At 36.4% G+C, this 17,170-nt stretch overlaps 1 protein-coding gene across 1 annotated transcript; it reads left to right on the top strand.

Moving 5' to 3' along the window:
* The first annotated feature begins 3,154 nt into the window (after positions 1-3,154).
* Positions 3,155-4,025, top strand: LOC122609086. Its single transcript, XM_043782147.1, has 2 exons — positions 3,155-3,460; positions 3,546-4,025. The coding sequence occupies exons 1-2, from the start codon at positions 3,155-3,157 to the stop codon at positions 4,023-4,025; spliced, it is 786 nt and encodes a 261-aa protein (XP_043638082.1).
* The last annotated feature ends 13,145 nt before the right edge of the window (positions 4,026-17,170 follow it).

The raw sequence follows: 17,170 nt of genomic DNA on the forward strand, positions 1-17,170 counted from the left end.
TTACGCGGGTAATAATCTAGTTATACTTAGATTTGTAAACATAAATATTCATGCAAAATTCAAATTTATTTTTTATGGCCTTTCGACTATGTTTAGTTCAAAATATATTCTTATCAATTTATTATATATATATATATATCTATATAATTAAGAGAAAATATAAAAAAAAGTTTATGTGACATATCTTTTTATTTGCCACATGCCGACATTAGCATTTTTCCTATTTGTCATTTATATGTTGTTTGTTCTTAGTAAAGAAAAGATATAATATGTATATAATAATAAATAAAATAAATGAAGATAAATATAATTTTAAATAGACTATCAACTATCCTAAAATATCTCATAATTTATTATTCAAACCGAGTAATCTAATCAACTTATCTTGAATTACAATTATAATATAATTCACTAAATTTCTGTATTTTACTATTTATAACTTAAAAGATATTCTCTTATAACTTTGATCGATCATTGCATTTTTGTACGACCTCTCATTGGTCATAAATATCCTATTTCAAATTATTTCTCTATTTTGTTGCAAGTATGTTCATCGTAATATTATTATGAACTTGGTGTAATTTGCATTAGTTAATTATGTTTACTATATTATGTCGTCTTTAATATTTTTATGCAGAATGCTATTTTTTTTTTGAACAATAGTGGTGATTGAACTCAGTAGCATGGCTCTTCATCGTCCGGTAGAAATCGACCACTTCACCAGCACAGTCAATTCGAGGGCATAACTGGCGGTGGAAGTCCCACTACCATACTGGAGGAAACTAGCTAAATGCTAGAGAAAACCCCCATGCTCCACTTTATTGGTAAAAGGTTTCCAATAAATCTTTCAAAGGTTTCGAACCCGTGACCAACATTTGACTGAAAGACATAAGGGACATTAAATGTCCAGTTGGGCTAAATCCCAAAGACATTTATTATATTGGGTTTTTAATTCTTTTTCTTGAAAAAGTTTTCTATTAATCTCCTTATGTTAGTGGTTTATATTTGAATAGATTTTTGCAAAATAATTGTAGTCTTATACTTCAAAATTAGAAGATTTATTATTTATTTTAACTGGACTTTTACAATAATAATTACTCACCATACAACGCATGAGTTTAATCTACTTGTATATATATATAGTCACAAAAACGTCATAGTACATAAACGAAAAACACTAGCTACTTCAAGATTAAGCAAACCGCTCTAGTAGAATGTTCCATTACAAAATTCCACCTTTATGCCACACTGATTGATATTTATGAAATATATTATCCGCCGACTGCTATGATGCTATCTAGCTACACCAACAGTTCCTGTTGACCGATTCCGACCACGACCACGACCTTGACCACGACCACGAAAACAACTATATAAACTCGATAATATTGATCTTGCCAACATGCATCTGGGTGATAGGATAGCACATAGGCCTATTAAGCATCCTATAGCTGCCACCTCCCTTCTTTCACTTGATGTGGAGCTCATCTATATATATAAATTATGTATATGTTTTTATAATTGTATTTGTTGATGCATAAAAAGAAGCTCATGTTACACTATTCGGCATGGGGCAAAACTAGAATACGAGAAACATAAAAGAAACAACTCACAAGTTCAAAAAACATAAAAGGCTACCTTTTCACAGGTAATATATTTTTTTTATACAATTTGCCATTATGGTCAGTTTTGATTTTATTTGTTTGGAATTTTTTTTTTTGAGTTGATCCACAATCAACCGCCTATGTAATTGTACGTGGGGCATATACAAGCCCTACATGCTTTGGCATTTCATTGATTTTCTCTTTATCCAATTTTCCATGTAAACTATCTCAAGCGTCGCTTGACCTTCTTTATATCGTTTTTGGCAGTGTTTTGTATCACCGTCTAATGAACTTGAATCACAACTACTTGCCATTAACTCATTAAGTATCGAAAGCTAAAATAATAAGCAACAATTCAAGCATAAAATGTTCAATTATGGCATAACTATGCATAAAATGCGAAATATATGTCATGGTGACCATCCACATAAGTAAAAAAAACCTTATTAGATCGTTACATCCAAGTCAAAATGTGATTCGTTATCTTTAAGTTAAGAGGAGTGAGGATATCCTAAGTATGAATGACTTACGACATGTGGCGTCATATCACACATTGGGTAGCCCATTAAAAAGTGGGAATGGGGCTATAGGAGAGTGAGAGACTCTTGCCATGTGTCTTATTATACTTCTTGTTTTAATTTTTTTTCCCTTTTTTTAATACTTTTTATAATTTGAATTTTATATACATATAGACAATACGTTTATAAAAATTACATAATTCAATAAAATCACACATTATAATTAAATAAAAAAATTATGTTAGAAGTGTAATTCGTTACCCACTATGCTAACCATTTTCACACATCTATTAAAGTGTAAGCCATTTGTATATAAATAATACTTTGGGGTTTAAATGTTAAAAAATAAATGCTTTGGGGTTTAAATTGAAAATAGTGTAAAATAAAACATTGAAAGAGGACAAAGCATTATAGTCATGACTAGTTACATAAAGTCGTCTTCTTCATGACTTCAACCTGCTACTACAGTGCTATATACATGTAGGTTTTTTTTAATCATTAAATACTATAAAAAACATAAATAAATAATATGAATATACAGTTGGGCCTGCAAAACCAAAGAAAAAATAAGAATGAAAAGACGATACATATATGTGATTGAAGTATTAACATCTTTATAATCCGACCGCATCAACCTTTGGAACGGTCTAGTATATATAAAGTTATAGGTTTTGACTTATAGTTCGTAGAGTAGAGATAGGTTATGTGTTTGAATCAAATTATCTAGTCTTATTGTAGTATGGAAGAACAACACAATTACGAGGAAGCTGAGAATAGTTGAAGAAATGAAGAAGAACCATTATTTCCTGAGGGTAGCATGGACATATCAAACCAAATTAGGAGAGCACTTGAAAAATACTCCCCGGTCTTACTCAAGAAACTCAATGATACTTTAGAAGGAGCTATGAACAACCATATAGCTCTAATGATAAAAAAAAAGAGGTGGCTCTCAACGTGCAAAGAGAGTTTGAGAAATGTGATGGCAAGGGTAAAGGTGAGAAGGAAGATAATGGTGAGAAAGAAGTCGAGTTTATGGGTGAGAAGCCGTACAAGAAGAAGTTTATCTACAAAGACTTCGATTTGTGTCACCCGCCCGTATACAATGGTGACACTAATCCCATTGTTTGCACACGATGGGTATCGGAAATTGAAGGGGCGTTTCGCACTAGTCAATGCCCTCAAGACCTCAAGGTTGTGTTTGCGGTTAGTATGCTTAGGGACCGAGCCAAAAGATGGTGGGATGGTTTGTTAGCAATAAATGGTAAAGCTACATTGGAACATGTAGAATGGCGCGAGTTCAAAACCATGTTCTATAAAGAATTTCGATCGGAGGCGGAGGTAACTAAGTTAAGGGGTGAATTCCTTAATGATTCTCAAGGAATTCTTAGTTTGACAGAGTTTTGTTCCCAATTCCTTTGATAAGGCACAATTTTGTCTGGAATTCCTAGAGAATGATCAGTTGTTAAAAGAACAATTCTACTTGAAGTTGAGGAAGAGCTTGAGGGAAAAGATAAGCTTGCGCCAAATGGAGTCTTTTTCCATGTTGGTCGATGTGGCTCGAAATCATGAAATTGAGCAATCAAGGGTTGGTGAGAGTGATCTCAAAAGAAAGTATGATGGAGATAAATTACCAAACAAAAGATTCAAACAAGATGGTGGCTCCGGTAGTAACCCAGCAAGAAGAAATGTTCCATTTTGCAAGAATTGTAGAAGAATTCATACCGGCCCTTGTAGATCAACGGAGAAAGGATGTTATAGTTGTGGGAAACCGGGTCATATGAGCCGGGATTGTAAAGCTTCCCACAAACCCATCATGTGTTTCAAGTGTTTTGAAGAGGGTCATATGAGAAGTTTATGTCCTAAGTTGACTGAAGAAAAGAGACAAGAAGAGAAGAGGAAATAAGCCAAAAGGAAGAATGCTTAAATTTATGGGAACCAAAGGGGAAGGTCCTTACAACTCACGGTGAAGCAAGCTAAGAATTCAAATGATGTTGTTACAGGTACATTTCTTGTGTATAATGTGCCTATGCAAATTCTTTTTGATTCAGGGGCAAATAGATCTTTTGTTGCAACTAGGATGATTCATGTTATTCCAATGTCTAAGTCGAGTTTAGATAATACATTACAAGTTAAAGTCGGAAATGGTAGAACAGAGTTAATAAAAGATGTGTATAAAAATTGTGAAATCAAGATCACTACGGAAGTCTTTCAAGCTAACTTAATTCCTTTCCCAATGGGAGAATTCGATATAATATTGGGTATGGATTGGTTGAGCTCTTGTAATGCCAAAATCGGGTGTGACAAAAAGGCTATATATTTGAAGACTTCTAAGGGTGAAGACTTGGTAGTATATGGTGATAGAAAATAGCGTCCTATATCCATTTGTACTTTTGCTCGTGCCCAACGTTACTTGTCTCATGGATGTCAAGCTTATCTTGCTCACATAATTGATGTTGAGAAGAAACCTTTATCTATTGAAGACATTCCAATCGTTTATTAATTTGCCGATGTCTTTCCCGAAAACTTGCCGGGTATTCCTCCCGAACGACAAGTTAAGTTTTCTATTGATCTTATTCCAGGGGCTAACCCCATTGCTAAAGCTCCCCATCATTTGGCTCCAACGGAAATGCAAGAAATGATGAAGCAACTCCAAGAGTTATTTGAAAAAGGGTTCATTCCCCATAGTAATTCTCCTTGGGGTGCACTAGTTCTATTTGTTAAGAAGAAAGATGGAAGCATGCGCATGTGTATCGATTACCGGGAACTTAACAAAGTAACTATCAGGAATAAATACCCATTACCTAGAATCGATGATCTATTTGATCAACTTCAAGGAGCTTCGTATTTTCCCAAGATAGATCTTCGTTCGGGTTATCATCAACTTAAGGTGCATGATGAAGACATTCCTAACACCGCTTTTCATACTCGCTATGGTCATTTTCAACTTGTTGTTATGCCCATTGGTCGTACAAATGCTCTGCGGCTTTCATGGATCTTATGAACCGTGTTTGTCGTCCCATGCTTGATATATCCGTAATTGTTTTTATCGATGATATTCTCATTTATTCTAAAAGCTCATCTGAACTTGAAGTTCTATTATGGGAGGTGTTAGAGACGTTACGCAAAGAAAAGCTATATGCTAAATTTTTCTAAATGTGAATTTTGGCTACGAGAGGTGCAATTTCTTGGTCATGTTGTTAACAATGAAGAAATCAAGGTAGATTCAACCAAGATCGCGGTGATGAAATGGGAACAACCAAAGAACCCATCGGAGATTAGAAGTTTTCTTGGTCTAGCTTGTTATTGTCGTCGTTTTATTCAAGATTTCTCCAAAATAGTCTCACCATTAACCAAGTTGACTCGGAAAAACATCAAGTTTGAATGGGGAAACACACAAAAAGTTGCTTTCCAACAATTACGAGAGAAGTTGAGTCAAGCCCCAACACTTGTTCTACTCGATGGTTTGGAAGACATGATGGTGTATTGTGATGCATCATCAAGCGGGCTCGGTTGTTTTTTGATGCAAAGAGGAAAGGTCATTGCCTATGCTTTAAGGCAATTGAAAGAACATGAGAAGCATTATCCTACTCATGATTTGGAGTTGGCGGCGGTGGTTTTCGCTTTGAAAATTTGGCGTCATTATCTTTATGGAGTCAAATTCACCATGTATTCCGATCATAAAAGTCTCAAGTACTTCTTTGAGTAAATAGATCTTAATAATCGACAACGAAGATGGTCAGATCTTTTAAAAGATTATGATTGTGAAATTTTGTATCATCCCGGAAAAGCTAATGTAGTGGCGGATGCTTTAAGCCAGAAGAGTTCCCATCATTCTATCATTGTCTCTTCGTTATGGGTGTTAATCACCAATGACTTTATGAGCAAATAAAAGCGGGTCAAGAAAAGGCTTTGCAATGAGACCCTAAAAAGGAGAGAATTCAAGGACAAATCCAATATTTTTCTAAGGATTCTCGTGGCCTTACCTTACGATATGGAAGAATTTGGATTCCATTCTCTTGTGAGTTGAAACAAGTTTTACTTGATGAAGCTCATAAACCCAAATATTCTATTCATCCAGTGCTACTAAAATGTATCATGATTTAAAAGAAGAATATTGGTGGCCCAGAATGAAGTGGAATGTAGTGAAATATGTAGAAAAATGCTTGACTTGTGCTCAAGTGAAGGCCGAGCATCAAAAGCCATATGGCATGATGCAACCATTGGAAATCCCTAAGTGGAAATGGGAGCACATTACCATGGATTTTGTCACCAAATTGCCCAAGACACCTCGGAATCAATTTGATACAATTTGGGTGGTGGTTGATAGATTAACAAAGAGTGCCTTATTTCTTCCTATTCGTGACGCATCATCTTCGGAAGTCTTGGCAAAAATTTATGTGAAAGAGGTGGTGGCAAGACATGGAGTCCCAATATCCGTTATTTTGGATAGAGATACCCGTTTTACTTCTCATTTTTGGCGAAAGTTTCAAGAAGAAATGGGCACAAGATTAAATTTTAGTACCGCTTATCATCCCCAAACGGATGGTCAAAGTGAGAGAACCATCCAAACTCTTGAAGATATGTTACGGGCATGCATTATTGATTTTGGTGGAACTTGGGATATTCATTTACCTTTGGTGGAGTTTTCTTACAACAATAGCTACCATTCAAGCATCCAAATGCTTCCATATTAAATGTTGTATGGTAGAAAATGTAGGTCTCCTATTTGTTGGGGAGAAGTGGGACAAAGGGAGATTGGTGGCACAGAGGTGGTGTTGAAAATGATTGAAAAGATTGATGTGATCAAGGAAAGACTTAAGGCGGCACAAGATAGACAAAAGTCTTATGCGGATAAACGGAGAAGACAAATTGAATTCAACGTTGGTGATCTTTTTTTGTTGAAGGTATCTCCATGGAAAGGCTTCTTACGATTCCGAAAAGGTGGAAAAATTGAGCCCTCGTTTCATAGGTCCTTTCAAAATAACAGCTAAAGTCGGCAAAGTTGCTTATCGTTTAGAGTTACCCGATGAGCTTTTGGCAATCCATCCTACTTTTCACGTCTCTCATCTTAGAAAGTGTCTTACCGACGATGCTTCTTATGTGCCTTTGGAAGAAATTGAAGTTGATAACAAGTTAAATTATGTGGAAGAACTGATGTGTCATATTTTATACCATTTCCCACGTGATTGTAGAACCAATTATTCGTTATTTTGATAGTTTTATATCCAACTTTCGATGCTTTGAAGGTGTGTTAAGTGTTTTTAGGTTGGAAATTGATTAGACGAATGAATTGGTTGAGTTTGATGATATATGAAAGAAACGGGAGGAAGATTCGGTTGAAATGAAGCGAAAAATGAAGGAAACGAATCCTGGAGTCTATAACTGCCGTTACTAGAGTAACGGCCGTTATAGAGGGAGTTTTTGATTTCTCCTGTAACTAGCAGTTACTGCACAAACGGCCGTTAGTAATTAACTAGCGAGTAACGGCCGTTAGGCTACTAACGCCCGTTAGTGATCTAGTACAAGTGTAACGGTAGTTAGCCCACTAACGGCCGTTACACACTTATTTTGTATAAAGGTTTAGTTAGGGTTCTGCACTTATGACGAATCTTTGACAAATTTTTATTAGTTTTCTTATAGTTTTTAACACTTTGGAGCAAACAAGTGGTTAGGGTTTTATCTTTTTTCAGCCTTGGATTGTAATCATCATTGCTACCGGATTATCTTCAATCATTTGGTATAATATGATTTCTTCTCTATTTGTTTGTTCTTGTGTTTTTAATATGAGTAGCTAAATCCTTAGCACCCGCTTGGGTAGTAAGCATGTCATAGGGTCGAATTAATATTGCTTGTGAATGTTGAACAAGGTTTATATGTTAAATCTAAGATCCACATTTATTTGGATTTAAATATTGTTTTCAACTTTTATATTAATTGATTGATAATTGTAATTAGAAATTCAGGAGAAATCTATGTCATTGTCAATTGATTTATGAAATGGTTAATCGGTTTATAATTAACCTAAAATCGTTGGAGTTCGGGAAAAATCAACGATAAAGATTAAAAACAATTAAATTCATTTCGAGTGTGTCAACGCTTATGATAGAGGGATCCGATTAGGCGAATAAGTAGTTCGGGAGAAAGCTTTCAAAAGATTAAATCATAAAATCAACTCAGGTATTTAATGCTTAACTGTTTAAAGTAGAAATTAAATGCGGAAGCGATAATTATGCTTTGAGTAGTTAAAGTTTCAAGTATAACGGGAGTTCATCTTGTCTATCCTTTGAGTCGTTCAACAAATGCAAGTAATATTTAGACCCGATGATTGACATGTGAGCTGACCAAGTAGGTGTTCCGTTCAACAAATGCACCCAGTTCAGCAGCTGCTTCAGCAGGTGCATCGTCACTGGTCAAAGATGGGACTGCTTCAGTCGATACCAGTTGTGCCTCAGTAACTCTTGTGCTGGATCCAAGAGTCTCTTCATTGGCCGTAGATTTATAAACCTCCATTCCTCTGGGTATCACCTGAGAAACATCAAAAGTTTGTGCAAGCAAAGAGTGTAAGATTTGTGAAGTTACAAGGAGTGCATGTGCAGACACAACTTCTACTGTGTGTTGGGCTGACACACAAATATCTTCACCATCTCCTCCTAAAGAAGTTTTGGAGATGGCTGCTTGTAGGTTTCCCATTTGACCTTCTTCTGAAACCTGTCTTGAGATTTCAGAAGGTTGAGCTTGGGTACTAGTATCCTTGGGTTGTAAGGATGGCCTAAAAGGACGCAGTTTTAATAAACCCTTTGGAGATCCTGAGGAATCTTTTGGGAGATCCTCAGGTTGGTCAGTGGAAGATGAAGGTGGCAGGGTAGAACTTGTTTTGGGTTTAAACAAGTGTGACAGATTGCCACTAGATCGACTGGTGGGTCTCACATTCTTTTGTGACCCGCCCAGTGATCTTTCTGAGCCAGTCGGTCGTGCTGTGTCAGTTTTAATGTTGTTACTAAGTACCTGAAGCATAGCAGGGGACAGTTCAGGTTCGTCCTCAGACTCGGTTAACTTGGAGAGGTCCTTGCAAAATTCGGTCTGAGAGCTCTCCTGAAGGATGTCAGTGTATCCTTCTCCCAGAATCGCCAAAAAACAAATACTTAAAAATCTGGGGAAGGCAATATGGATGCTCCTCTTCCCTTTCAACTTAGTCAACAGCTGAGCAAACAACATCTCAGCAAAATCTACCTTCATCCCGTGCCACAAATAGTAGCCCAACTCGACTTGGATCAACAAAATTTGATCCAGTCCTCCACTGTTCCCTCCGAGACACTCTACAATTTGTGTCCAAAAGTATCTCCAGCACCCCTTGAAACCAGCAATGAAGATGTGGCCAGACGTCTTCAGGTTGCCATCATCATCAATGATCTGATTGTGGCCAGTAACCAGCAAAACTTCCCTGAAGTTAACCCCTTTTTGTCTTTTCGTATACGGGGTGTTGGGAGGCAAATAGTTCAGCCTTAAAATTGTTCATGTTAAACCGAATGGTTTTAGATTCGAAGTCTTTTGGCCATTGAGAGCTGGGCTGAACAGCAGATTTAGGTGGAGAATATTCAAAAGCGATGAGTGTTTTAGGTTCTTTAACGGTTGATGAAAAAGCCATTTTTTAAAAAAAAGGAGATAAAATGTAATGAATAAAAGAAAGAAAGGAGATGAAAATGTGTTAAGAAATTTTAGGGTTTGAAGTTATGAAAGAAGATGAAATGAATGTTGAATACTTGAGAGAATGAAATGAATGTTTGAGAGAATGAGAGAGAGATATGATTGGGAGTAAATGAAAAATGAAGTAAATGAAGGAATGATCTTGGAAAAAGGTATATATATTTTCAAAGAAATTCAAAGGATTTTCCATTGAAAATAAATAAAAAGATTTTGGAATTCAAACCCAATAAAATATAATGATATTTTATTGATGGTAATTTTGATCGGGTTTGAAGTCCGAAATAATTTTCGGCGACACGTCCGCATTAAATGCAACAACGGCCATGACCCCACTTTTTCAAGAAAAATTCAACCATTTTTAATGCAAAAGCAATTATCATTTTCCTTTACGGCGCAAGTAGTATTACACGTCAGCAAAAAGGTATCCTGGAACAGTAAAAATCACGTGTCCACTTGCCAGCTAGGTATCCATTGTATAATAAAAGGTTTTGATGGACTTCAGATTTGAATAATTTAAAGTTCTGAGAGAAGTTAAGGAAGTGCAATCTGAACCTTCTCATATTCTAGAAATTCTGAAGTCCTTCAGTTTCTGAAACATTTCAGACAAAGTGTTTTCTGAGGCAAAAATTCCCCCTAAAAAAAAATTTCTTTTTCTTGTAAAAACATTTTTTTTGTCTATTCCCCCTGAAATGCTACACAGGATTTAGCATTCCTAACTCACTGATGAGATGTTTAAAAGTTTTGACATCTAAAGGTTTTGTAAACACATCAGCCAGTTGTTTATCAGTGGGAATGAAATGAATTTCAATGTCACATTTTAAAATATGATCATGAATGAAATGGTACCTGAGATCAATATGCTTGGTTTTAGAGTGCATGACAGGATTGTGAGATATTGCAATGGCACTTGTGTTATCACAAAATATTGGCGTTCTTGTGTACTTAACACCATAATCAGTTAGTTGATTTTTCATCCATAAAATCTGAGCACAACAACTTGCAGCAGAAATGTACTCAGCCTCAGCAGTTGATAATGATACTGCAGTCTGCTTCTTGCTTGTCCAACTAACTAATTTGCCACCAAGAAAATGACATCCACCTGTGGTACTTTTCCTATCTATCTTACAACCTGCATGATCAGAATCTGAGATCTAGACTTGAGCCTTTGGGATACCAAAGACCTAGTCTGGGGACACCTTTCAGGTATCGAAAAATTCTTTTTACTGCATTCTGGTGTGCTTCTCTGGGATCAGATTGAAATCGTGCACAAAGACATGTTGCAAACATTATGTCTGGTCTACTTGCAGTTAAGTACATCAATGATCCCACCATACCACGATACTTTGTGGGATCGACAGGTTTTCCATTAGGATCTGAGTCCAAAGTTAATGGTGCAGAGATTGGAGTATCTTTAGATGAGACTGAATCAAATTGATATTTCTTTAATAAATCTTTGACATATTTTTCTTGATTAATAAAAATACCATCACTAGTTTGTTTTACTTGAAGACCTAGAAAATATGTCAATTCACCCATCATACTCATTTCATACTCAGAAGACATAATTTTTGAAAACTTGTCACACAATTTTTCATTTGTAGACCCAAACACAACATCATCAACATATACTTGTACAAGTAAGATATCACTTTTCTCATGCAAGATGAATAAAGTGTTATCTATAGCACCTCTACGAAAACCATTATCTAAAAGATGTCGAGTTAGAGTATCATACCAGGCTCTAGGTGCTTGTCTCAGACCATACAATGCTTTGTTTAGTCGATACACCCAGTGAGGTTTTTCTTTGCTTTCAAACTCTGGAGGTTGATACACATACACAACTTCTTCTAGCTCTCCATTCAGGAATGCACTTTTGACATCCATTTGGTAGACCTTGAACTCATGATGAGCTGCAAATGCTAAGAATATTCTGATAGCTTCTAGTCTTGCCACTGGTGCAAAAGTCTCATCAAAATCAATTCCTTCTTCTTGTACATAACCCTTTGCAACAAGTCTGGCCTTGTTTCTGATTACATGGCCATCTTCATCTACCTTGTTTCGAAAGACCCATCTTGTCCCAATTGGTTCTTTCTTCAGATTGGGGGGACATGGAACAAGCTCCCAAACATTGTTCCTTTCAAATTGGTTGAGCTCTTCTTGCATGGCTTCAACCCAACTTGGTTCTTTCAAAGCCTCGTCAATCTTCTTCGGTTCTATCAGTGACAAGAAGCTGACATATAAGCATTGATCGCTAGTGGCTCTTCTGGTCTGAACCCCTCTACTTGGATCGCCAATCACTTGATCAATTGGATGTGAGCGAGTCCATTTAGAGTAATAACCAGGATGAACAATGATATCAATGCAAGAACTCCTCTGTCCTACTTCAGAAGATGGATGAGAATAAACTATTTCAGTTTCATCATCTTCATCATCTTGTAAATCACGATTTGCATCATGAAATTCTTCGTTCTGAGATATTTCAGGGGATACTGATATCTGAGGAGTAGCACGCACATCCGATCCAATAGTCAATTCAGTAGGTAGTTTGAATGTGACTGAAGGATAAAATGGAATGTTACTTTGCTAATTTGTAGTTGGTTCTGATTTGGATTGAACAGAAACACGTTCAGGTGACTGATCTGGTTTGCCATTTTGATCAGAATCACCGAAACTGAAAGGAATTTCTGAAGGTGGTTCAGAGACTGGTTTATTAAAGATTGCAGAATTTGATTCATCAAAGGTAACATGAACTGACTCATCAACCTTTTCAAGTCTTTTGTTATAGACTCTAAAGGCCTTGCGAATTGTTGAATAACCTAGGAAGTAACCTTCATCAGCTTTGGCATCAAATTTGCCCAATTTGCTGGAATCATTCAGAATGTATACTGGACATCCAAAAACATGAAAACATCCAATATTAGGCTTTCTATTTCTGAGTACTTCATAGGCAGTCTTCTTATGTCTTTTGACGTAAATGGAACGATTCTGTGTGTAGCAAGCAGTTGTAACAGCTTCAGCCCAAAAACATTTTGGAAGACCTGACTCATTCAACATACTTCTGGAAGCTTCAATCAGTGTTCGATTCTTTCTCTCTACAACACCATTTTGCTCTGGAGTATGTGCTGAGGAGAAGTTCTGAGATATGCCAGTGTCAGTGCAGAAGGTTTCCAGAGTGGAATTTCTGAATTCAGTGCCATTGTCACTTCTGAGCTGACGTACTTTTCGCTTGTGCTTGAGTTCAATTTGTTTGATGAGGGCAATAATTTCAGCAGCAGCTTCACTTTTATTTCTGAGGAAGATTACCCAACAGTATCTTGAATATTCATCAACTACAACCAGAGTGTACTTCTTCCCCGCTCTTGTCTGAACATTCACAGGACCAAAGAGATCCATGTGTAGCATCTGAAGTGGTTCAGTGATGCTGAAATTTTGCTTGGTCTTGGAAGATGCTTTTTTCTTCTTTCCAATTTCACACCCTGGACATGGCTTGTCTTTATTGAAAGACATGGCTGGTATCCCATCAGCAAGTTGTTTTCTTGACAACTTATTTATATTTTTAAAATTGAGATGGGATAACCTTTTGTGCCACAACCAATTGGTGTCCTCATCAACCTTTGTATAAAAAACATTGTTCAGAAGTAGCACTGTTCATATCTACTACATAAATGTTTCCTTTTCTGGGAGCAATCATTACTACCTTCCAATCTCTGTTGAATATGGTGCCTTGTGAAATATCTAATAAAACCTTAAAGCCATCCTCACAAAGTTGGCTGACACTGATCAGGTTATATTTCAGACCATTCACATATGCAACTTTTGTGAATTTGACCTGACCGTTATTCACAACACCATATCCTTCAGTATGTCCATGATCGTCATTACCAAAAGTTATTGAGGACCCTCTTGCACCCTATATTCCTCTAGCAGGGATTTGTGACCAGTCATGGTTCTGCCAGCAGCACTGTCAAGAAACCAAGTGTTCTTTTTGCGGTCACCCTGCACATACACAAAAATTAGTTCTTTTTGGGAACCCATCTTTTGATGGGTTCACTGGACTTTCCCTGAACAGCCTCAGATTTCTTTGGTATATGGGGAACAGATGGATCAAAGGGAATTTCAGTCATAATTTCTGATGACACAAAAACAGTTGGTTTAACGACTTCAGAAACCTTTTCCTTCTCAGATTTTTGCTTTTCTTGTTTAACTTTCTTTGAAAAAGGTTTTGGGTTTTGTTTGGGATTTTGGGGAGTGCTTTCAACATTTTTTAATCGTGCATTACAGCTTTGCACTTGTCTAGCCAAATTTTGAAATTGACTTTCAATCCGTAACAAAATAGATTCTTGATTAGACACCTGAGCTCTACCAGAATCTGAGGTAGAAGGCTCAGCAGGGATGACATTCTTCTTCTTTTTCTGGTTCTTGGAAACCTGGTTTGAAGATTGAGGGGAAGGCTTCTTGGATTTAGCCTTCTTGTCTGAAGCATTGGTCTGACATGCTTCAGATTTACTCTCAGGTTGTTCCTGGGCTTGATCAGTTATCAGTTTTAATTTTCCAAGATCTTTAAAAACAATTTCTGGTCTCATTTCTTTTGGAAGAGCATCAAGATCAGTTATTACAGAAGCAAGATGAAGATCACCAGTGCCATAGGCGATTCTTTGGTTCTCAAAAGTTTTCTTTATGGCAGCTTCTGGAAAAGGTGATTTTATCCAAGATTTTATTATTTTTTGTTCTTTTTCTAAAATGATTTTTAATTCTTCCTTTTCCAATTCTAATTTTGAAACCATTGACTGATAACTTTTCAAGGTCAACTGAACATCTTTTAGTTCTTTCAATCTGGCCTGACTGGCGTTCAGTTCAGAAGAGTTTATTTCAAAATTTCTAATACTTTCTGATCGCACAGTCTCAACATATGATATGTCAGCCTCAATTCGAATGAAAAGATCTAGTTTTAGTCCTTCATCATTCTCAAAACCAAATTCACTAACTTTTTTCATGATAATATCCACCCAACGACCAGATTCCACATCAGACTTAACAACATGACTTTGATCTTCACGAGCCATGAAACACATATCCCTTACTTCTTCTTCATCATCAGATGACTCGTCAGAATCCTCCCATTTTTCAGTGTCTGCTACCATACAGCTATTCTTGTTGGATTCTTCTTGTGGCATCATTGCCATGTGGGCTTTCAGCTTCTTGTACTTGGCTTTGTACCCATCATCTGGCTTCTGAAAGATAGAGTGGTTAGGGGCAGTGTGTGATGAGGAAGGTTGTGATGATCTGCATTCCTTCATAAAATGTCCTTTCTTTCCACATTTAAAGCATTCAAGATTGGACTTATCAACAGTGTTGTTTGAGGAAAATTGTTTGCCATTTCTTTTGGTTTTAAATTTAAAACGATTAAAGGTTTTGGCAATCATAGCAACCAGATCATCATCATCCTCCTCATCACATTCATGTGATGCATAATCAGAAATACCAACTTTCATTAGTTCAGCTACTATCTTCTTTACAGAGTCAGACTGATCAATCTCAGAAGATAGTAGGGCAGTATCTTGAGGTTCAGAATAATGAACCAGAGCTGACTTGGTAGATGAATGATTCTTTGCATCTTGCTCAGCCACAGCTCTCTCTGCTTTGTTTTCCTCAGTAAATCTAAAAGCACCATACAGAGAGGCCAGAGTGTGGCTGTGAAGGGTGTTGCCTTGTCTTAACACCATGATCAAATTTTCCCATTTTGAAGGCAAAATATCACAAAATTTTTCAAGCAAAATTTCTTTGTCTTTTGTGACACCAAGAGCTTTTAATTGATTGACCAAATTTGTAAACCTAAGATATGTTTCAGTTAAAGACTCATTTGGTAATGCAAAAAATGCTTCATATTTTTTATTTAAAGCACTTTTCTTGTTGTGACAATTTCCTTTGTTCCTTCAAATTGTGTTAGCAATTCTTCCCACATCAACTTAGAATTATCAAGTAAAACAAGAGTGGGTTTCAAACTTTCTGGGACAGCAAAGAGAATCATGTTTTGTAATTTAGAGTCTAGGTCAGCCAAACGATGATCTTCTTCTGACCAATGATCTTTTTCTTTGGGTGTTAACCTAGGGGTCCCATCTTGATTAAAGACTAAAGTTGATGCATTCATGGGAACATAAGGACCTTCAACAAGAATGGTGGTCAAGTGTCTTTCAACACCAGCGATGTACTTGAGCATGCATGCCTTCCAAGTAATGAATGTGTCACTATTTCCATTAAATTTAGGTACCGGATTGTTTGAAAAGTGAACATGAACACTGGGTTGAACTGGTGGTGGAGGTGGTGGATTTTGATTCATATTGGCATTTGGGTTAGGGTTCAGTTGTTCGGTTCCAGACATCTTGTAGGATCAAAACAGGTATAACAACTTAATGATTTAACCTGGGAAGCTCTGATACCAAATGTCAGTCCACTTAACAAGATGTACAAGAGATCAAGATATAACAAGATATAAGGTTAGACAATAATAATCACAAGTTATATCAAGAAACCCGACTGGCAAGTAAATCGAAACTAGACATGATTAGTTAGAATTACGATCCAGATAGTGGATAAGAGTAATAAAGTAAGATTGCTTGAAACTATATAAATTACTAAATATAATCAAGTATTATGGCAATGAGTCGAGATGTACTTTTCAATGTATTTTATTTATTGCTATAAACAAAATACAAGAGTTGTTGCGGAACAAAGATAATCACACTTGTGAAAATATCTAAACAACCCCAGAAATACAAATGATCTATGCTACGAGGAATTACTCGTAAGAATACTTAGAGTAATATCACACGTTGCAATTGCCAAAGTTCCAAGCAATATTGCAAGTGTGAGAAGTCTTATATTTATAGGCAAACATGTCCTGATGATATGGCAGTATGCCGTACAAAATATGGTTGGATGGATTTGTGGGACAAATCCATAACACGCTTGTTTAAGGTAAAGTATTTAAGTTTCTTTGATGTGACTTGACATACTTTATTCCCAACCTTTTGCTAAAACTTTCCCAATCCCAGGTTGATAGTAATTAACCGGGTAAAGGTAGTTAAAGCTGCAAAAAGACTTTCCTCGTAATCAGTGAAAAAGTGTTGTAAGTACTTTTTCACTGAGCCTCTTCAGATTCAACTTCAGGTAAGATCTTCTCTGAGCTCTGCTTCTGAGATGATCTTCTTCTTCAGTCTTCAGTCTTTGACTTTCGTCTGAACGTCTTCAGTGTTGGTTGATTTTGAATCTGAAGTGAAGCTTCAGTGAACTATATTCTGAATGACTTCAGAATCCTGAGCAAGCTTTCTTCACTGAGCCTCAACT

The sequence above is a fragment of the Erigeron canadensis genome, chromosome 7, assembly GCF_010389155.1.
Source record: "Erigeron canadensis isolate Cc75 chromosome 7, C_canadensis_v1, whole genome shotgun sequence".
In the NCBI taxonomy this organism is placed as follows: Eukaryota; Viridiplantae; Streptophyta; class Magnoliopsida; order Asterales; family Asteraceae; genus Erigeron; species Erigeron canadensis.

Excerpts from the sequence above, each read along its gene's own strand:
- LOC122609086 (XM_043782147.1), top strand. The coding sequence starts at position 3,155 with ATGGGTGAGAAGCCGTACAAGAAGAAGTTTATCTACAAAGACTTCGAT. Across the intron at positions 3,461-3,545 it reads AATTTCGATCGGAGGCGGAG|GCACAATTTTGTCTGGAATT; the intron begins GTAACTAAGTTA and ends TCCTTTGATAAG.